At 41.1% G+C, this 22,493-nt stretch overlaps 1 protein-coding gene across 7 annotated transcripts in view; it reads right to left on the bottom strand.

Moving 5' to 3' along the window:
• The window catches only part of NAV3 (neuron navigator 3), a 617,057-nt gene that overhangs the window by 16,590 nt on the left and 577,974 nt on the right, over positions 1 to 22,493 (bottom strand). For all 7 annotated transcript variants that reach the window (XM_039914053.1, XM_029078987.2, XM_029078989.2 and 4 more), the window contains 7 exons: positions 21,012 to 21,118; positions 19,429 to 19,524; positions 18,535 to 18,703; positions 16,883 to 17,118; positions 1,892 to 2,046; positions 1,171 to 1,242; positions 199 to 395 (listed from right to left, as the gene is read on the bottom strand). In XM_039914053.1, coding sequence (XP_039769987.1) covers positions 199 to 395; positions 1,171 to 1,242; positions 1,892 to 2,046; positions 16,883 to 17,118; positions 18,535 to 18,703; positions 19,429 to 19,524; positions 21,012 to 21,118 — 1,032 coding nt within the window. The remainder of the gene's footprint in view (positions 1 to 198; positions 396 to 1,170; positions 1,243 to 1,891; positions 2,047 to 16,882; positions 17,119 to 18,534; positions 18,704 to 19,428; positions 19,525 to 21,011; positions 21,119 to 22,493) is intronic.

Genomic DNA, 22,493 nt, shown 5'->3' with positions numbered 1-22,493 from the left:
TCCTCAAAACTGAGGTCTTCTTTGGCAAAGGCTTCTAATCCCAGCAGAAGCTAAGAAGTACACAAGACGCCAATATGAATGTTCTCAACCTTGAAAAAAATATTGGCTTTGATTCTTATTTTCTTCCATCCAATCTGCCCATCCTTACCAAGCACACCCAGTTCTTTGAGAAAGATAGATCACATTTCTGACACTCACCGATGGTCACATCAGAAGAACTATGAGTTTCTAAAAAGCTGTTGAGGTGATGCCATGTTTTAGGAATCCAGTCTATAATTTTGATGAGGTCAGTATTGCGAATATTCCTTTCTAGCTCAGTCTCTATCAGTTTCCTTCTCAGATATCGACCCAGAAAACCTTTCACTGGTTCTGTGTGATTAGCACATAGGACCCATCTATATAGAGAAAGAATCACTGTCAGATTATAAATGAAAAACCAGACAAAATGACACTACTACTAATAATGATGGTATTTGTTAAGCCCTTACAATGTGTCAAGCACTGTTCTGAGCCCTGGGGTATATACAAGCTATTAAGGTTGGGCGCAGTCCCTGTCCTACATGGGGCTCACAGTTTTATACTCCATTCTACAGACGAGGTAACTGAGGCACAGAGAAGCAAAGCGCCTTGCCCAAAGTCACACCGCAGACAAGTGGCGGAGCTGGGACTAGAACTCAGGTCCTTCTGACTCCCAGGCTCATGCTCTATCAGGTAGACCATGCTGCTTCCCTGATGCACTTCTCTTTGAAATGAAAAGTACACAATCATTTGCCCAATTAAACTAAAAGTCAATTTACAATAATTAAAGCAAGAACAGAATGGATGCAAAAATGGGAACTTCAGGACCACTGATGGCTGCGCTGAAGGAGCTCAGATGCGAGCTCAGATGCAATAGGGCTGCACAGGGAATACATGAACTCAGTATTTCATGAGCAGTGTAGCAAATAGAGCACTCTTGCATTCTTCAGGGATTTGCAGACTGTCGTAGAGAGCTTATAAGCAATAAAAAAGTCCAAACAAATGCACACTTTCAAAGGTTACAGGGAAAATGTCTCAAACAGCATCTGTTAGAGGGAGAGCTTCAGGAGAAAGGAATGAGAATTTCACATCAAAATTTAACCTATGAGGATTTGACCATTTCCAGAAGAAAAAAAAAATAATAATCTTAACCTGAAGTTGTGATGCAGCTCTAGATTTGGCGATGATGACACACCTTGGTTCATTGTTCCAATAATATAGGGGCTGAAAAAAAAAATGTTGAGAGAAATACAATTGAAGAAAACAACTGAAACAAATGAGCAACACAAAGCCATTTTTAGAAGAAGGTACCCTGCATATTTTTCAAATAAAATAAAAAATGAAAGTAACTGCTGCATTTTCAAGATTTTTAGTTGTTTGACCTCTAGGGGACCACAATCTATTTGGGCAAATGGCCCAGGGAGACTGTATATTTTGATGAGTTCTATCTTCAGTGGCAGAATCAAAATGAGTCGAGAGCAGTTTTGCCATTCCCTGTTCATGGTCATTTCTGTGTTCTTATACTGAAAAAGGTTTTTCCTCAGGACTATTTTAGCTTTTAATTTGATCCATTGTATACTACGCCATCTGTTTTTGGTCATTCCCCAGAGCTGAAGAATGCCTATTTCAGCTGGCATCACCCACAGCTCCATGACTTGCCAACCAAGGCGTCTTTCAGATGCCTTGGGATTGAGAGTATTGAATCGTATGCTGGCATTGTGAGGATACTGAAGTAATGCCAGGTCTACATTGAACTGAACAAAGATAAAAGACGTAGGCACCATTTATCATATTTCACCATTCAAATACAACAAGGATCTGTATTATTTTGACTGTAAGGCAAGGCTGAGGGAAAAAAAAACCCTTCACATACCATTTGTTGTATTTACAGTTGAGAAAACCATTGAAGATGTCACTCAAAGAGCCAACGTGATGGAGATTATCTAGAATTATTACAACAGGGAGGTCTGCACCATTATTGTCAGCACTGCACTGCTCAGCAAGATTAGCTAAATACTGCTGCAGTTCCTTAAAGAAATATGAAGTCAAGTTAAACAACTGGTAGAAAATGTATGCTCATACATGATATAGTATCTTTAATAATGCATTATATTTTAGCCAAATCAAGCATATTTCATTCAAATTACACAATAGGGAGGCAGTGTGGCCTGATGGAAAGAGTGCAGGCCTGGAACTCAGGAAATTTAGGTTCTAATCCCAGCTAAATCATCTTAATTCCTAAATCTATAGTGTGACCTTGGTTAAGTCACTTAATTTCTCTGTGATTCAGCTATCTCATCTGTAAAATGGGGGTTAAGACTGTGATCCCCAAGGGGGATAAGGACTGGGTCCAACCACAACATTTAGTGCAGTGCATGGCACACAGTAAGCACTTAACAACTCTCGTAACCCCCCCCCCCCAAAACACACACACACACACCCACACACAAAGATATACTGTGAATGAGTCTAACAGCATTTTTTAAATGGTATTTGTTAAGCACTTACTACGTGCCAGACACTGTTCTAAGTACTTGGGTAGATACAAGGTAATCAGGTCCTTTCCTGCCTTAACTCTGCCCTCTCCTCCGCCAGGCAAAACTTCTTCTCCTCCCTCATCGACACCCATGCCCGTCACCCCCGCCAATTGTTCCGGACCTTTAACTCTCTCCTTAGGCTCCCTGTTCCTCCCCCTCCCCCATCTCTCACCCCCAATGATCTGGCCACCTATTTCATCACAAAAATCAACACAATCAGGTCTGAGCTCCCCAAAGTCACCCCTCCGCCTCTCCCCTCCCCCCCACCAACCCTCTCCCCTACTTTCCCATCCTTCCCTGCAGTATCCTCTGAGGAGATCTCCTCCCTCCTCACAAGTGCCACCCCCTCCATTTGTGCCTCGGACCCCATTCCCTCTCACCTTATTAAAACCATCACCCCTGCCCTCCTCCCTTCCTTAACTTCTGTTTTTAACCACTCAATCTCCAATGGCTCCTTCCCCTCTGCCTTCAAACATGCCCACGTTTCCCCCATCCTAAAAAAACCTGCTCTTGACCCAACTTCCCCCTCCAGTTATTGCCCTATCTCCCTACTACCCTTCCTTTCCAAAATCCTAGAACGAGTTGCCTACAATCACGGCTTAGAATTCCTTAACTCCTATTCTCTCCTGGACCCCCTCCAATCTGGCTTCCACCCCCTCCACTCTACCGAGACTGCTCTCTCTAAGGTCACCCATGACCTCCTTCTTGCCAAATCCAATGGCTCCTACTCCATTCTAATCCTCCTTGACCTCTCTGCTGCCTTTGACACTGTCGACCATCCCCTCCTCCTCCACACCTTATCTCATCTTGGCTTCACGGACTCCGTCCTCTCCTGGTTCTCCTCTTATCTCTCTGGCCGGTTCTTCTCGGTCTCCTTCGCTGGCGACTCCTCCCCCTCCCATCCTTTGACTGTTGGAGTTCCTCAAGGGTCAGTTCTTGGCCCTCTTCTGTTCTCCATTTACACTCACTCCCTCGGTGAACTCATTTGCTCTCACGGCTTTGACTACCATCTCTACGCAGATGACACACAGATCTACATCTCCGCCCCGTCCTCTCCCCCTCCCTTCAGGCTCGCATTTCCTCCTGCCTCCAGGATGTCTCCACCTGGATGTTGGTCCGCCACCTAAAACTCAACATGAGCAAGACTGAGCTCCTCATCTTCCCTCCCAAACCCAGTCATCTCCCAGACTTCCCTATCACTGTGGATGGCACGACCATCCTTCCCATCTCTCGGGCCCGCAATCTCGGTGTCATCCTTGACTCGTCTCTCTCGTTCACCCCACACATCCTATCTGTTACTGAGACCTGCCGGTTTCACCTTTACAATATCGCCAAGATCTGCCTTTTCCTCTCCACCCAAACGGCTACCTTACTGCTACGGGCTCTCGTTATATCCCGGCTAGACTACTCTGTCAGCCTTCTCTCTGATCTCCCTTCCTCCTCTCTCACCCCGCTCCAGTCTATTCTTCACTCCGCTGCCCGGCTCATCTTCCTGCAGAAATGATCTGGGCGTGTCACTCCCCTTCTTAAACACCTCCAGTGGTTGCCTGTCAACCTCCGCTCCAAACAAAAACTCCTCACTCTAGGCTTCAAGGCTCTACGTCACCTTGCCCCTTCCTACCTCTCCTTCCTTCTCTCTTTCTACTGCCCACCCCGCACGCTCCACTCCTCTGCCGCCCACCTCCTCACCGTCCCTCGGTCTCGCCTAGCCCGCCGTCGACCACTGGGCCACGTCCTCCCACGGTCCTGGAATGCCCTCCCTCTTCACCTCCGCCAAACTAATTCTCTTTCCTTCTTCAAAACCCTACTTAAAACTCACCTCCTCCAAGAGGCCTTCCCAGACTGAGCTCCCCTTCTCCCTCTACTCCCTCTACCACCCCCCCTTCACCTCTCCGCAACTTAACCCTCTTTTCCCCCCATTTCCCTCTGCTCCTCCCCCTCTCCCTTGCCATCCCCTCAGCACTATACTCATCTGCTCAACTGTATATATTTTCATTACCCTATTTATTTTGTTAATGAAATGTACATCGCCTTTGATTCTATTTAGTTGCCATTGTTTTTACGAGATGTTCTTCCCCTTGACTCTATTTACTGCCATTGTTCTTGTCTGTCCGTCTCCCCCGATTAGACTGTAAGCCCGTCAAACGGCAGGGACTGTCTCTATCTGTTGCCGACTTGTTCATTCCAAGCACTTAGTACAGTGCTCTGCACATAGTAAGTGCTCAATAAATACTATTGAATGAAAGGTCCTGCAGTGCATTCACAGTCTTAATCCCCCTTTTATAGATGAGGCAACTGAGGCTCAGAGAAGTTAAATGACTTGCCCAGGGTCACATAGCAGACAGGTGGCAGAGCTGGGAATAGTACCCTGATCCTTCTGACTCCCAGGCCTGTGCTCTATCCACTTCTCACTTTTAGCAAATTGAATAATTCTTTCATTAAAATTGATGAAGCAAGGGACTTCTTCCGGGGATGATTTATTGACCTGGAAAATGAATATCCCCCAAAAGAGTGTGTGATGAACTTCCATTTCACTAGTGGAATCAGTTCTGCCATAATCTCAAACTCACAGCAGCAGCAAATTAATTCAGTAATTTTTGTCCCTATTTTACATGGGGTTGGGAAGTTAAATGCTGATGGTACTATTTAGCAAAGAGTTGTAGTAAAGACTCCTAGTTCCAAGTCAATTGCTCTTACTGTGTGCTCACACCTTTCTTGACACTCCTATTCTAGCCCAAGCATTTAACTGCATTCTCACAGCTCCTTAGAATGCTTAAATAGAACTGGAGAGATTATTTGCCTAGATGGAGTGAAAATGAAGAGATGCCCAACCACCTGTGTCTGGTATATACTGCATTTCATCTAGTGTAGAGTTATGTGAATCACCAAATTGTAAAATGAGAGAGGGGTAAGAAATAGTAAAATGGGCTAAGGGTTGATAATTAACTTTTCCAAATGTAATTGTAACATACTCAGGCAAGGTCACTGCTATGGCTACACAATTTTCCTGACTGTTGTCTCATTAGGTAATGTCTTCACTTAGATTCATCCAAATAATGAAAATCTTTTCATGTTTCTGTAATTAAACTATTGAGTATTTTGAGATATGTGCATACACACATATAGAACATTTTTATTTTCAACTGCCTTAGAAAAATTAATCAAAGCTTTCAAATTATAATTTACAACTGTTAAATACAATCTCTCACAGCACCCATTTTTCATTAAACTAAAAGGACTTTGCTGAATAAGGGTGATGAATCAATCAATAAATACATCAATTGTATTTGCTGAGCACTTATTGGATGCCGGACACTTCATTTAGCATTTGGGAGAATATGATGTAATAGAGTTAGGAGACATATTGCTAGTCCACAACGAGCTTACAGTCCAGAGGAGGAGAGAGACATTAAAATAAATTACTGACTTGCACACAGGTTCTGTGGGTTAGATGAATATCAAGGGATTAAAGAATAGAGATCCAAGAGTCTAGGCAATGCAAAAAGGAGAGGGAATGATCAGAAACTAAAATAATTCCTTACCATCGTTATAAATTCTATTTACTCACACAATTATTCAACTTTGCATATTTGTTATAACATTAAAACTGGGAGGATTGGAGGCTAATAACCAGGACACAGAGCTTAGTACATTGTTCTGACCAAAGTAAATGCTTAATAAATACTATGAATATGAATTGTGTCCAGCAATTAAGGGGAGAAGATGAAAAATGAAAGAAAAAAAGGAGCAAAGGAGGAGTAAGAGAGCAGTTTAGACTGCATCTTATTTCTAATTCAGTCTGTGTGGCATAAAATAGTTGCTCAATAAATTAACTCCCTTTTCTGTGCCTTTGTTCCTGGCCCTTGGAATGCACAAACTCGCACTATCACAGTGCCTTCCGCTTCTCTTCCGCAAACCTGCAGAGGTGGTATCACTGTCGATGATTATATGGTACAACAAAATACTCTTTTGCTTACTCCTTCAGAAATAGGGGGCTCGGCAATTAAGAAGTGGAGGTAACTGTGTAATTAAATATAGTAGTCCTTAGACATCTACAATAGTGGGTTAGAAATTTCAGGTGGGAGGCGAAATTTAACTAGGGACTTCAGGCTGACTGACAATGGTGGTATTTCTTCAGGTTAGATGGATGACCGAGATTGATGGAGGAAATTATGGATCTCAGGGAAAAGCATCGGTAGGATTAGTTGGAATCAGGTCCCCAGTCCTCTGCTGGCAGAAATACTGAATGCCGTGATAGAATTCAGAATGATTTTAGGGCGGTGGTGCCCCTGATTCCCCTGTTCAGAGCTGACAAATCACAAGTGTCTTTTCTGATTTCTTCCTCCAGGCACTTTCTACTCATCACCCACTTTTTACTAACTAGCCCTGGTCTTCTGGAATAACTATATGAAATACCACAGAGTTTCTGTGTTCCTTCTCTGTGCTGCTTGCAGTCACAAATATTTCAGCTGGCTTATTTGGTGGAAGATTTGAGGAGTGGGAGGAGGGGCAGAATAGAAAGTGCAGAAGTGCAAAAATATATATATATTTTTTCTCTTGATGGCCTATTGTTTGAATCTTTTGAGCCACTGAAGTGTGTTTCGGCTTTGTCTCTTGGATGCTGGATCACGTAAAGCACCTCCAAAATTACTCAGCTCAGTCTGAATATTCTCAGGGTAAGGTTTTTCATTTTATACACCATTCACATGTTAGCCGAGTGATTCCATGCAGTCAATGCCTATCCTTAACACTAAAAAGCCCTCAAAAAGGAATAAAGATGTTTTCATTGTTTGGAAAATTCCACGCATTGGCAGTGAACCCTATGCTTTGTGCCCAACAACTCTGCTAACACAGTCATATCTTATAAACAAACAGAAAACAACAAACATTTGCTAGTTGGTGAAAGGCCTTCCTTTGGCAGGATCTTTTGGGTTCTCTTTGTACTGATCCCTCTGTGGTTTAGCAAGGGTTTCTTCCCATCACAGCCGCCCAACATCATTAGTTCTGTCCAAACACTCTTGGCAATGACTTATTTTTCATTATATTGCAATAACAGAAGCTTTGCCTGGTCAAATAATGTAGCACAAATCCATCTCTTCTGAGGATGGAGGAAGCAAAGTCTTTTGAAATATCATGCTGAAAAAACTCGACTAACTTGCCAAAATAAAAATGTTGCTGAATTGCTTCCTATGAAACACTCTGAATTAAACTTTCAAAAGAAAAGTGATGAAGAAAAATGGGAAAATACTATTGTTCATTTTTTTTAAATGATACATTTAAATGTATATTCATAGGCAGATTTTAAATGATATATTTCATATAATTGCTCACTGCGACTTTAATTAGAAGATATGATACTTTTTAACCTGCTCCCTCCCCTAACCTCCACAGCTAGGATTACTGAATCAATCAATCATCCAGTAGGAATTTTGAGGATTTTGATTTTTGAGCACTTATTTTATGCCAAACACTTGACTACGACTCTGTCTATAATTACCTGTGCATATATTTTCCAATGCTTAGCACAGGGTGTTTTACATAACAAATACCATTACTATGATGACTACTATTACTGTTGAAAAGCATCCTGGCATAATGGAAAAAGCCTGGGTTTGGGAGGCAGAGGTCGTGGGTTCTAATCCCAGCCCCGCCACTTGTCAACTATGTGACTTTGAGCAAGTCGCTTAACTTCTCTTTGCCTCAGTTACCTCATCTGCAAAATGGAGACTGAGAGCCCCATGTAGGACAACCTGATTACCTTGTACCTACCCCAGTGCTTAGAACAGTGCTTGGCACAAAGTAAGTGCTTAACAAATACCATCATTTTTATTACTACTACTGCTTGTTATTACTATTACAACTATCCACTTGGGAGTGTGTAACAGGGTTAATAGGCATACTCCCTGTCCTCGAGGTATCTGCAATCTAGAGGTGGAGACAGAAAATATTGATTGAATGCTTACTTTGTGTAGTAACTATACTAATCCCTGCTTTGCAGGAGTTTACAATCTATTGGGAGAGACAGACATTAAAATACATTACAGATAGGAAATGTGCAGAGTATAAAGCTCCATCAATCAATCATCAATGGTATTTATCGAGAGCTTAACTATGTGCGAAGCGCTGTAATAAGGACTTGGAAGAGTACAATAAAAGAGAGTTGGTAGACATTCCTTCCCCTTGATGAGGTTGCAATCTAGATGGGATATGTATATAGCCCATGGGGAGTGGGAGTGAGTATCAAAATCCTTATGGGATATGGACATAAGTGCATAAGTGATGCAGTAGGGAGGGAGAACAGAGAGGGGAGATGGGATACTAATTAGGGAAATCTTCCTGGAGAAGATAAGATTTCAATAGGGCTCAAATGATGGGGAGAATATTGATCTGTGAGATATAAATTGTGGGAGTTGCATTCCAGGCAAGAAAAGGGGGAAAGAACAATAATAATCATAATAATGATGGCATTTGTTAAGTGCTTACTAGGTGCCAAGCACTGTTTGTTCTAAGTGCTGTGGGAGATAAAGGGTAATCAGGTTGTCCCACATGGGGCTCACAGTTTTAATCCCCATTTTACAGATGAGGTAACTGAGGCACACAAAAGTGAAATAACTTGTCCAAAGTCACACGTGACAAGTGGTGGAGTCGGCATTAGAACCCACGGCCTCTGACTCTCAAGCCTGTGCTCTTTCCACTAAGTCAAGTGGTCAATGTCGAGAGAAGCAGAGTAAATGGATTGTTTTTAGAGAACAGTAGTATGTGGGCTGGGCTAATGTAGAAGGAGAGTGACTATAGGTAGGAAGGAAATAGTTTCTGTTTATTTAGGAGATGGTCTGGCAATCACTGGAGGCTCCCTTCTGCATTATCTGTATACTTCATCTGTACCCTAATAGCACTTATGTTACCGATAACCTCAAGGGACTTGTGTGCATGTCTGTAATTTATTTTGTCTGTCTGTCTCTCTCTCTATTAATCAATCAGTGGTATTTGAGGGCTTAGAACAGTGCTTGTCACATAGTAAGCACTTAACAAATACCATCATTATTATTACTGTGTGCAGAGCACTGTACTAAGGGCTTCGGGGAAAACAACGTTACAGAGTTGGTAGACATTTTCCCTGCCCACCAGGAGCTTACAGTCTAGAGGGGGAGACAGACATTAAAATAAATTACAGATATGCGCATAACCTCTGTGAGTGGAACAGATTCCGTGCCTTACTCCCACTTTATATACTCTTTCTCAGCACTGAGTACAGTGTTCTTCACACAGTAAGCACGTAAGACCCACTATTGTTACTCTAAAGCCGATAGAGAACAGCAGTGTCAGCTGCTAAGAAGGGTAGGCTGAAATATTCTGTTCCACAAACACAGATGCACCCTTAACCCTAACCAGCATGGTAGCAGTTTGGATGGAAAAGAAGGGAATGATTCTAGAGATGGAATGATTGAACTATTAGGATCTGGTGACAGACTAGATATATAGTTCAAAAGAGAGAGGTGAGTTGAGAATAATACCAAGATTATGGACTTGTGAAACGGGGGATTTTTCTGTTGTTGTTGCTGTTTTTGTTGTTGTTGTTCGCAAATGTATTTGTTAAGCGCTTACTGTGTGCCAAGCACTGTATTATCGCTGGGGTAGGTAACTGAGGCACAGAGAAGTGAAGTAGCTTGTTCAAAGTCACACAGTGGACAAGTGGTGGAGCTGGGATTAAAACCCAGATCTGGGTTTTAATCCTTCTCCTCTCAGGCCTGTGCTCTTTCCACTGTGAAAGAGTGAATGGCAGTGAGCATTGAAGCCGATGCTTAAATTTGCTTTGGCTTGCTCTGACATTTGTTCATATAAAAGAGAATAAGAAGTCAGTGCAGGCTTGGGAGACGGGGGGAGACACTCGGGAGGAGTGGAGTTATATAATTTACTAAAACCCGAATGTTACCAAGCAGAAACCTGTGACAGTATTTTTATCTTATGTTCTCGTTTAGCCAGAAGAATCCTGGATTTTTTTTTTGGTGGGGGGGTGGGGGTGAGGAGTGTGGAGTTGAGAGGGGAGAGTGGGAGTTTAAGCCAAGGAGAACTCTTCAATATTATTTCCAAATAAGGGAATTCTGTTAAGAAATATCAGCATTAAAATTCACTAATGCTATTGTGAAAGAATGTTGAAAAAAGAATGCTATAATAGGGGATTCCTTATGTTACAGCAGTATTGAGATGTATATGCACTCAAAATGATGCCTTTGAAGGCTCTCAAATATCAGGAATCTTTTGACATAATAGCGGTAGTATGGACCACTGGAGTCAGTGCACTATGAAGCACCGTGGCTCAGTGGAAAAGAGCCCGGGCTTGGGAGTCAGAGGTCATGGATTTGAATCCCAGATCTGCCACTTGTCAGCTGTGTGACTGTGGGCAAGTCACTTTACTTCTCTGGGCCTCGGTTCCCTCATCTGTAAAATGGGGATGAAGATTGTGAGCCCCACATGGGACAACCCGATGACCCTGTATCTACCCCAGCGCTTAGGACAGTGTTCGGCACATAGTAAGCACTTAACAAATACCAACATTATTATTATATACTATACTATACAAAGTGCCTGGGAAAGTACAATATGAAATTTACATTCTAATAGAAGAGAGAGATGTAAAAAAGAATATATGCTATTACAACATTCAAAAAAAAAGTGACCATTCAAAGAAACAATATTAATTATGGTGGTGGTTTATCCTTTTTTAAAAAAAATTTAGGACTATAATTTATGCTTTCTGATTTGCTCCCTTTATTCATCCCCCCTACCAGTCCCACAGCACTTATGTATATATACATAGTTTTATGTCTCCTGCTACAGACTGCAAGCTCATTGTGGTCAGGGGATGTGTCTGTTATATGGTACTCTCCCAAGCACTAGCACAGTGCTCTGCACACAGAAAGCATTCAATAAATATGTTTGACAGACTGACAATGAATGAATGGTTATGGTTCTTCTAGTTGTTGAAGGAAAGGAAGAGCTACCAGATTTAAGGAACTCAATCCACTCTCAAAAGTTTCCTAGGTAATTACGATGATGATCAAAATAGCCCTTAATGTTCTGTTTAACAAGACCCCAGAGTTTCCAGTCAGGACCTACAATTCCTAAAATATCAGGGTTCTGGCCGGTTAGATCTTTGAAGCCTCACTTATCCCAAACCAATCCCAAAAGAGATTTGCCACCAAATTTCACTTTGCCATTCTACGAATATTACTGCTGCTCTGTTCCGTTCTCTAGACGATAAGCTTCTTCTCTACACTGTAAACTCCATATGGACATGGGACACAACTACCAAATCTCTTATATTGTACTTTCCCATGTATTTACTGTGCAGAGTAAGACTCTTTTTTTTTATGGTATTTGTTAAGTGCTATGTGACAAACCCTGTTCTAGGTGCTGGTGTAGTTAACGGTTAATTAGGTCGGACACAGTCTCTGCCCATATTATGCTCAGAGTCTAAGTAGGAGGGAGAACAGGTATTTAATTCCCATTTTACAGGTAAGGAAACTGGGGCACAGAGAAGTACTTGACCAAGGTCAAACAGCAAGCAATAAGATTAGAACCCAGACCCCCTGTCTTCCAGAGCTATGTTCTTTTCACTATGCCACAGTTTCCCCAACTAACTGATTGCTTGATTCTGCTTACCTCTAGATAGAATGTTAAGGGCTATTTTGATCCTAAACCGATATCAGGCAGAAGCTAAACTTGCCGATGTTTACCAGTTTACCGGTTCATAAACTTTAGCTTAGTAAAACACAGTAATGATCCATGGTTTTTGGAACCTGTGTGTATGAGCAGAGTTAATCAATGATATTTCCTGAGCACTTACTATGTGTGCAGAACACTGTACTAAACGCTTGGGAGAGTACAATACAGCAGATTTGGTAGACACATTCCCTGCCCACAGTGAGAGAAGAGAGCATGTGAGATCCATGGCTGAAATGGACACGTTACTGCAGGGCAGAATAAAGAGAAAGAATCTTTTCCCGAGTCCAATGCCCAGTCTTCCGGGTGACCCCTTGCCAAGCAGGGGTACCAATTTAGAAAGTTAAGGGATGGTGGCACATGATTAACTGAGCTCCTTATCTTCTCTCCCAAGCCCTGTCCTCTTCTTGACTTCCCTGTCACTGTGGACGGCACATCCATCCTTCCCGTCTCACAGACCCGCAACCTTGGTGTCATGCTTGAATTTGCTCTCTCATTCACCCCACACATCCAATCCATCACCAACGCCTGCCGGTCTCACCTTCACATCGCCAAGATCTGCCCTTTCCTCTCCATCCAAACGGCTATCATGCTGGTACAGGCTCTCATAATTTCCTGGCTGGATTATTGTGTCAGCCTTCTCTCTGATCTCCCTTCCCCCTTTCTCTCCCAACTCCAGTCTATTCTTCATTCCGCTGCCCGGATCATCTTCCTACAGAAATGCTCTGGGCATGTCACTCCCCTCCTTAAAAACCTCCAGTGGTTGCCTATCAACCTCCACATGAAACAAAAACTCCTCACTCTTGGCTTCAAGGCTTTCCATCACCTTGCCCCCTCCTAGCTCACCTCCCTTCTTCTCTTTCTACACTCCGCTCCTCTGCCACTCATCTCCTCACCGTCCCCCATTCATGCCTATAATGCTGTCAACCTCTGGCCCCCGTCCTGCCGCTGTCTTGGAATGCCCTCCCTCCTCACCCCTGCCAAACTAACTCTCTTTCCCTCTTCAAAGCCCTACTGAGAGCTCACCTCCTCCAAGAGGCCTTCCCAGACTGAGCTACCCCCTTTTCCCTCTGTTCCCTCTGCTCTCCCTCTGCTCCCCCTCCGCCTTTTGCTCCTCCCCTTTCCCCTTCACCTCCCCTCAGCTAAGCCCCCTTTCCTTCTTCTCCTCCCGCTCTCCCTTCCCCTCCCCTCAGCACTGTGCTCATTTGTATATATTTTTATTACTCTATTTATTTTGTTAATGAGGTGGACATCCTCTTGATTTTATTTATCGTGATTACGTTGTCTTGTTTTTGTCCGTCTCCCCCGATTAGACGGTAAGCCCGTCATTGGGCAGGGATCGTCTCTGTCTGTTGCCAAATTGTACATTCCAAGTGTTTAGTACAGTGCTCTGCACATAGTAAGCGCTTAATAAATACTATTGAATGAATGAATGAAAAGTGCTCTGCACATAGTAAGAGCTCAATAAATACTACTGAATGAATGAATGAATGACTACAAGGGGTGATATGTTGAGAATCATCCCTCCTTTCCCTTCTCAAAAAAAGGCCTAGGTCACTAGTACCTGTTACAATAAGTGACCAGTTTTGGGGGGAGTTTTTTTGGTATTTGTTAAGCATTGGGCATGGTACTAAGCACTAGGATAGACACAATATAATTGAGGTGGACACAGTTCCTGTCCCACAAAGGTCTCAAAGTTTTAATCTCCATTTTACAGGTGAGGAAACTGAGGAAAAGAGAAGTCAAGTGACTTTTCCAAAGTCAAAGAGCAGGCATGAGGCAGAACTGGGATGAGAACCCAGATCCTTCTAACTCCCAAGGACATGCTCTGTCCACTAGGCCACGCTGGTCCTCTTTTGAAGCAGCAAAAAAGTTATTTTGACCAGAAATAGGGTTAAAATATCCCCCAAGCATCACATCATGACACTTCTTTTCTCAACATCTAGCAGTGGCTACCTGTCACTGGTGAAATTAAGTCACGAGCTTGATCACTCTTCCCCAACTGGCTGTCATCTATTTGTTCTCTTCTCCCACAACATACCAGAACACATGCTCCACTCAACCTTCTCTTTACATGAACCTCCTATTCCAGAGCTACTGACAATCCATTTCTTCATTCTGAAACCCCTTTCCTCTATCTCTGCTTTACACGCTCTTCTCCTTCAAATCTAAGAAACCAACCCTTCTATTCCACCATCCCAAATTCACCCTATCATCCTACTCATACTATTCACTGCAGCTACTTTTCCCATGCATATTTTGTAAATAGTGTCTGGTCTGTGTGTGTGTCTGTGTGGGTGTGTGTCTTCATTCATTCATTCAATAATAATGATGATATTTGTTAAGCGCTTACTATGTGCAAAGCACTGTTCTAAGCGCTGGGGGGATACAAGGTGATCAGGTTGTCCCATGTGGGGCTCACAGTCTTAATCCCCATTTTACAGATGAGGGAACCGAAACACAGAGAAGTTAAGTGACTTGCCCAGAGTCACACAGCTGACAAGTGGCGGAGCCGGGATTAGAACCCATGACCTCTGACTCCCAAGCCCGTGCTCTTTCCACTGAGCCATGCCGCTTCTCCATTCATTCAATACAATTCAAATCATTCAATCCTATTTATTGAGTGCTCAGTATGTACAAAACACTGTAATCGCTCGGGAGAGTACAGTATAACAATAAACACACACAGTCCCTGCCACACTGACCTTAGTCTAGAGTTTGTATGATACACGTATAATTAAAATTTACATTCTAATTGTTGCTCCTTGCATAATAATATCATAAAATCTTTGCATGTTTTCCTTTTGCTTGTCTCCCATCAGATTGGCTGTTCTTCCTAGTTATGACACAGACTTCCTTCCCTTCAGGTAGTCAATCCCTCAAAGGAATTCAGTGCCCACAATGCACAAAACACTGTGCTAAACACTGGGGAAGATACCCAAATAATCACACTCCACCTACTATCCACCACAATCTAAAGCATAGGCTAAAACACAAAACACTCCATTCATTCATTCAATCATACTGATTGAGCACTTACTGTGTGTACAGCACTGTACTAAGCACTTGGGAGAGTACAACAGAAAAGAAACACATTCTTAGAACTCAGAATAGGCACTCAATAAATATAAATTATAATAAATATTGTTGATAGATTGATTAGACTCTAGTCAACAAGCAAATAGGTTAACGTGAAGTCGTTTGAACATTCGAACGGATATTCGAGGGGATAGTATTCTCTGACCTCACAATTTCAGGCTATTCAGTTTTTGATGAGAATTGGCCACAACCATCCCAGAATTCTTAGTTTCAGTGGTTTCAACCCATCCTCCAGCCTACAGGTATATGGGTCTGTGGGCTAGGGTGCTGGTTGACCAACTGAGGCAGGCCTGGATTTTAGGGCATATTCATGAGCTCTCAGGCTAGATGAGACCAGGGGCACTCCTGCCCTTTCCCCAGAGTCCTTAGTCCACAAGGAGGTCACAATCTAAGGGTTGACGGGGAGGGGGTTGTGACACCAAAAGGAAACAACAACAATCGCTATTGGCCTAATGGAAAGAGTACATGCTGGGGTCCACCACTTGTCTGTTTGTGACTTTGGGTTAATCACTTAACTTCTCTGTGCCTCAGTTACCTTATCTGTAAAATGGGGATTAAAGCTGTGAGCCCCATATGGGATATATACCGTGTCCAACCTGATTATCTTGTACCTATTGCAGGGATCAGTACAGTGCCTGGCACATAGTTAGCACTTAACAAATATCAACCTGGTAACAAATACCTTTATTATTCTTCTTATTGTTATTAATTCAGAACTAAAGAAAAAAAATTAAGAAGAATCCACAGGAAAATTCTGAACATTCATTCATTCATTCATTCATTCATTCATTCATATTTGTTAAGCACATAGTGTGTGCAGATTACTGTACTAAGCGCGTGAAAAGTACAATTCAGCAACAGAGACACTTCCTTCCCAACATCGGGCTTGCAGTGTAGAACATGTTGCTTACTCTGTGCATGCTCCAATTCCTGAGGCGCTCCCAAGTTTAGACAAAAAATAAAGCACTGTGGAAATCTCCCCACCCTTCCTGATATTTTTAATTTGGGGCAAAAGGTAGGAGAGGGCTTTCCCCAGGGACTAGAAAAAAGGTCTACAGAGAGTGAAGCTTAATAAATATCACCAGGGATGATAATGGTGACTATGAAGGAGATCCAACAATCTTCCAAGTGCTTAGTACAGTGCTTTGCACATAGTAAGTAGTCAGTAAATACAATTGATTGATTGACTGATGGCTCAATCCTTCTAGACTGAAGGCTCAATGTGGGTAGGAAATGTGTCTGCCAACTCTGTTGTATTGTACTCTCCCAAGCAGTTAGTACAGTACTCTGCACACAATAAGTACCAATAATTACCATTGGTTGATTGAATAAGACTTTCTCTACAATTTAATAATGCAATGGAAGATGGGTGTGTACAGAAAGATGATTTCTTTCATTTATAAATGAAAAGACCATGGATTATCGGATAGTTATAAAAAAAAGCTTTACAGAAAAGAGTTCCTTCAAGAAATACATTCTAATGCATATCAATATTTTTCACTTACCTTACTTGACTTGTGGTCCACATTAAAAATGGCGATTGCATCCTCTGTTTTTTTCCTGCCTGACTTGGTTATTACATATTCAGCAAGTTTGTTAGCTAAGTAGGTTTTTCCCGTGCCACTGGGTCCCGACAGAATTATTCGGTGATGTTCCATCAACAAATTAAAGTACCTCTGGGTAATTGGTTTAGGAATCAGTGTATCAAAAACAAAACTATCCAAACTGTTTTCTTCCACCCCTGAGAAACAAAATGAAAAGGATAACTTGTCTCTGTCTGCATTGTTCTGATGCTCATTGTAAAGTAGAGGTTAAACGTGCTATTTATTATCCACCGATCTCAACTACTTCAACCCGTTTGAGATGTGTCTTATGACATAAGCTCTTTTTAATGATTACTAGCGAAAGTAGTATGTGATTATTAGGTTCCCTTTAAGAGAACCTGGGGCTTTGCTTAAAGGTCCTGGGATTCTACCCAAAGGTCCCACTGCTCAATCCAAAAGACCACTGTCCTGTCCACTGGATACAGGCCCCAGTGCTCTATCAATAGGTCCTAATGCTCGATTCCACAGGTTCCAGTGCTCCACCTACAGAGCCCAGTGTTCAAGCCACAGGTCCCAGTGCTCCATCAACAAATTCCAGGGCTCGTTCTATACCTCCAGTGTTCTTTGTAGAGGACCTAGTCATCTGTCCACAGGATCTGCTGCTCTGCCCACAGGTCCAGATAAGGAACTGCATTTAACCCTTTTAACTGTTTAATTTTTGTTACTGTTCCTTTCTTTAAAGATTGCTTTTCACTTCAATATTTTGTTCATAACATACCTAGTAGATTTTAGAACCATGGGGACACTTTATAAAAGTTAACTGAATTAATACGATAAGGTATTCCAGTGATAAAGGTTCTGGGATAATGGGGATAGAGTTACAACGTAATGTAAATGTGTATAAGTTTCTTCAAGTGGACTAGACTCTTGTCAGGAAGCAGAGAAATTTCAGAAATCTCTAGAGTTTAACTTCCTAGATAATTTTTTCAAAATGGCTTCTTCAGCTTTATTCCCATCTTAAACATTTCCTTTGCTAAGATTTTAATATTTGCAGGTGAGGATTACTACGACTATTTCTGGGTCAGGAAGATTATTTAAAAGGGATTACCCTAGCCTGTAAGCTCCTCAGGGGTAAGGAACCTGTATACCTACTCTTCTGCATTGTACTCTTCCAAGCACGACATACAAGGCTGTGCACAAAGTAAGTGCTCATTAAATATATTGATTGATATTCCATTCCAAAGGACAAATGGATGGGAAACCGATTAAAATTATGGGGATGGGTAGAAAGCAGCATGGGCATAGTGGATAGAGCATGGACCTGGGAGTCAGAAGGTCATGAGTTCTAATACCGGCTCCACAACCTGTCTGTTGTGTGACCTTGAGCAAGTCACTTCACTTCTCTGTGCCTCAATTATCTCATCCATAAAATGGGGAATGAGACTGTGAGACCCACAAGGGACAAGGGTTATTTCCACCCGAATTTGCTTGTATCCACCCCATTGCTTAGTACAGTGCCTGGCACACGGTAAGCACTTAACAAATATGACAATTATTATTATTATTATTACATTAGTAACTGTAAAGCTGCAAATGGGATTTATTTATTTTACCTTTAAGGTTCACAGTGATGATGTTGTTTTCTCCCACTAGATATCCACAAGGTAACAGTTCAGGCACTTCTAGGCTATGTGCTCTGATCAAATCTCCTATACAGTAGCTTGCAATGCAGTCGGAGGTCAGACCAAGGCTAGTGGCCGTATCGATTCGGAAAACATATTCCTAAAATGGCACAAAAGCTATCAACCTAGAGATTTAATTCATGCAATTATAGTAGAATTGTCAATGTAAATATTAATTGAAATAAATATGGATATAAAATATAGTTTATCTGTAGTTCTATAATTAAAGAACAGTTGCATTCTTGCAAAGCTCCACATTGTAAAATGCTTGCATATTAGTGCTCACTCATGGCTTAAATTAAATATATGGCACATATGCAAATGACCACAAACAATTTCTTCCAACATCACAATGCACTGTGTCCAAACAGGCTTGTCTTTGGGGAATAATATTTCCCAAATCCCTAACCACCTTCTAGCCAAAACACTTTCGTGAAAACACAAGGTTGTGGCAGCTATGAGTGTCAAGGGGTCAAGAACTGCAAGAAATACATGAGCAGTGAAGACAATCTAAGAAGTCCTTTGTGTTTAGAATGTAGGGGAGAAAAGAATGTGAAAGGTATAATAATATAAGAAAGCAGAGAAATATATTTGAAAGAGGAAGAATTGTAAGAAGAGGTAGGATGTACCTCAGCTTCCAAACCACTGGACTACTGAGTAGCCAGTCCCCTTTCCATTTTCCATCTTAGACTGTGAGCCGCTTGATTGTCCACTTCAATCCCAGCTATTTTCCCCAGTGTTTAGCACAAAGCTTTGGGCACTGTAAATACTTAATAGAGTCTATTACTACTAGTAATCATTACTATTTTTTTTTAAACATCCTACCTTAAATAGCCGTCTGATTACACCATCTAAAACATCCCACTTGGTCTTCCCACTGACACCAATTGATCCTATTAGGTATGCCTGAGACTTCTGATCCTACAGAAAAGGAATAAAAGATATAAACCAAAGTAAAATGTAGTTCAATTAACAGTTAATTACACTTTCATATCTTCAGACACAACAGATATCCTCAGATAATACAGCTCATTATTATTCACAGCTGAAAATATTTTACATGGAGGAGGTTAAATGACCTCTTTCCTAGAGGAATAGATCCCTAAAATAATTTGGCAAAGAGACTAGAATAGAGGGTTGTTTTTTAAAAAAAAGTGAAAAGTGTAATGGAGTTAGTAGGAATTGTAGAAAATGAAATAAATATTAGGGGAGTAAAGAAACTTTGGCCATTTGGCTTGTGAGGATGGGAAATGGTTTATTGGTTTCAAAACTGGAAGGAGATTGTAGTCAATTGATCTTATTAAGTACGCTTGAGACTTGAGAGCCTACAGAATGAGGAGAAAATGAAGATATGACCCAAGATAAAAACCAACTCCCATGAATGGAGATTAAAAACCATTCTAGACCAAAAAAGTTTGAGAACCATTATTCTATAGTCTCCTCTTAAATTACCTTTCAGAAGTCCCTTGAAGACAAAAAACTTCCCTTCAGAGCTATTGTGGTCAAGACTAAAACTACCATTATTTATTTTGGAAGCAGCTGGTGGTACACCAGAGGATGCTTCCGGCTCAGTGAGAACATTAGAGTCTCCTGAGGAAGACCAGTTTGGGAAAAGGAGACACCTTGGGAAGATTTAGCAGAAATGACATCTTGCTCCAGTTCCGATGCCTCAAAGTAAATGCTTCAGTTCTTTCAAAGTTCCAGCTTAAAGTAAAATCAGAGTTCTAATGCTTTTGAGATTGAGAGGAACAAAAACATGAAAGCATTTTTTTTCCCTTCTCATCTTACATTTCAGTTAAAAATGTATTCCTTGTTTTTTTGAATTTGTCAAAGAGGGATGATTGCTTCAATGACATTTGTGAACTGAAGGGTGAAGGTAAGATTTTTGTCCTGAAAACTAAAAAAGAATGATGGCCTGTTTACTTGGGATCTTACTCTTAGATATTTGAGTATTCTTAGAGACTGGGATAAAAGCAGAACACATTTTTTTCCGATTGACCAATTGATTTGTTTTCTAGAAAGCAATATTACATTGAGAAATATATTATTTAAAAAACTTCGAAACAGTAATAAACTGTAATTGAAAGTCTTACAATGAACTGTGACAAAGGTTGTAAATGATTTCTATTTAAGCACAGATTCATGACTCAGAGAAAGGAAATTGGGTAGACGAAGCAGTGGACTGCATTCTATAACCTATAACCTGTTCATATAAAGGATAAGTAATAAAGTTGAATTATTCTCTTGTAATTGGCATAACCTTAAATTATAAACGGTTAAAATGAAAGGACCAAAGACTAAAAAAAGTTTTGTTTAATATTTATCACCTGAGATGAGGAAAAAAAGAGATCTTCTTCAAGGACAGTTCAAATTCTGCAATTATACAGGATAGAGAAGAAGTTTAATACCTTTGACTGACCGTAGCCCTTGCTTATGGAGACGATAATTTTAACACTGCGGCCATCTTTGTGATCTTTGTGAATAGTACCATCGGTAACATCATCCAATAAAATATCTATGTAAAGAAATAAACAAAAACATTAACTAGAGGAAAAAAATATGTTTTGCTTGCAGTCATCAATTGACCACATCATTTTATTTAAATTCAAGGATTGATAGCAAAAATCAAGGACCTCTTTTCCATCTCTCAGCGCATTTCAGCATTTCTGTATTAAAATCTTGATATTTAGATTAGATCTAGCAGGGGATTCAATCCAATTCTCAACTAGCCTTCCTATATGTCTTCGTATATGATTGATTTTTATGATTCTTATTTTGACCATTTCCAATGAAATGTAAAAAATTGCATTTGATACTCTAGAAAAGATCTCTGCTCAGGTACTGAGGCTTTCTGCTATAAAATGATGAGAGGGGACACTTTTCAGTTTCTCCCATGTGCACACTTTCTTAAAAATGGTGTCACTGTAACTCAACTAAACCCAAGTAAAAACAGCCACCATGAGAAGTAGGATATCCAGGGAAGTAACCTGAACTTCTAATCCAATCTAAAATTAAATCACAATACATTCTCAGATGCCCATGTAATCTCTGAACTTGAAAGATACAGTGACTGATTGTCAACCCAAATTATTTTCATTTACTTTAGCACATTCCCAGTGGTATTACTCCTTGAACTCTGTAATTGTAAAGCACTGTTAAGGAATCCTAAGCAATATATTACACTTCCTACAGATGGGCATTAATGATTGCTACTTCATGCCCTCTTGTCTGATAGTCTAAGATTAAACTAGGGTTCCTGTTTTCAGGCTAGTTACAGAGGGACAGGGGCAATTGCTTAGTTATTCATATTGAGAATTATTCAGACAACATAAGGTCATCAATCCCCCATAATATTGTTCTGTAATGGAATAATAGGATGATTTGCAACACACTGGATTTTGAATTTCTGAAAAGTTCAAGTAATTACCAAATAAAATTATCCCCATTTTGGGTCCAGTATTGGACATCCTGTGTTATACAAGATATGCAGACACTGTGAAAGACTCAAGGAGGAGCAACAAAAAATGATTCAAGGAATGGAAAATAGCTGCTATATTCTAAGGTTAACCAATTGAGACTACTCATCAATCAATGGTACATAGAACACTTACTACACACTGTACTAAGCACTTAGGAAAGTTAACACAACAGAATTAACAGACTTGTTCCCTGTCCATAACGAGCCTGTACCCTGTTCCCTGTCCATTCCCTGTCCATGCCCTCTACAGTCTATCCTAGTTCTCCTCTTATCTCTCTGGCCGGTCATTCTCGGTCTCCTTCACTGGCGCCTCCTCCCCCTCCCATCCTTTAACTGTTGGAGTTCCTCAAGGGTCAGTTCTTGGCCCTCTTCTGTTCTCCATTTACACTCACTCCCTTGGTGAACTCATTCG

Source organism: Ornithorhynchus anatinus, chromosome 14 (genome assembly GCF_004115215.2).
Source record: "Ornithorhynchus anatinus isolate Pmale09 chromosome 14, mOrnAna1.pri.v4, whole genome shotgun sequence".
NCBI classification, from domain to species: Eukaryota; Metazoa; Chordata; class Mammalia; order Monotremata; family Ornithorhynchidae; genus Ornithorhynchus; species Ornithorhynchus anatinus.
The sequence above is the reverse complement of the archived record's forward strand: the minus strand, read 5'-3'. Positions and strand labels throughout refer to the sequence as shown.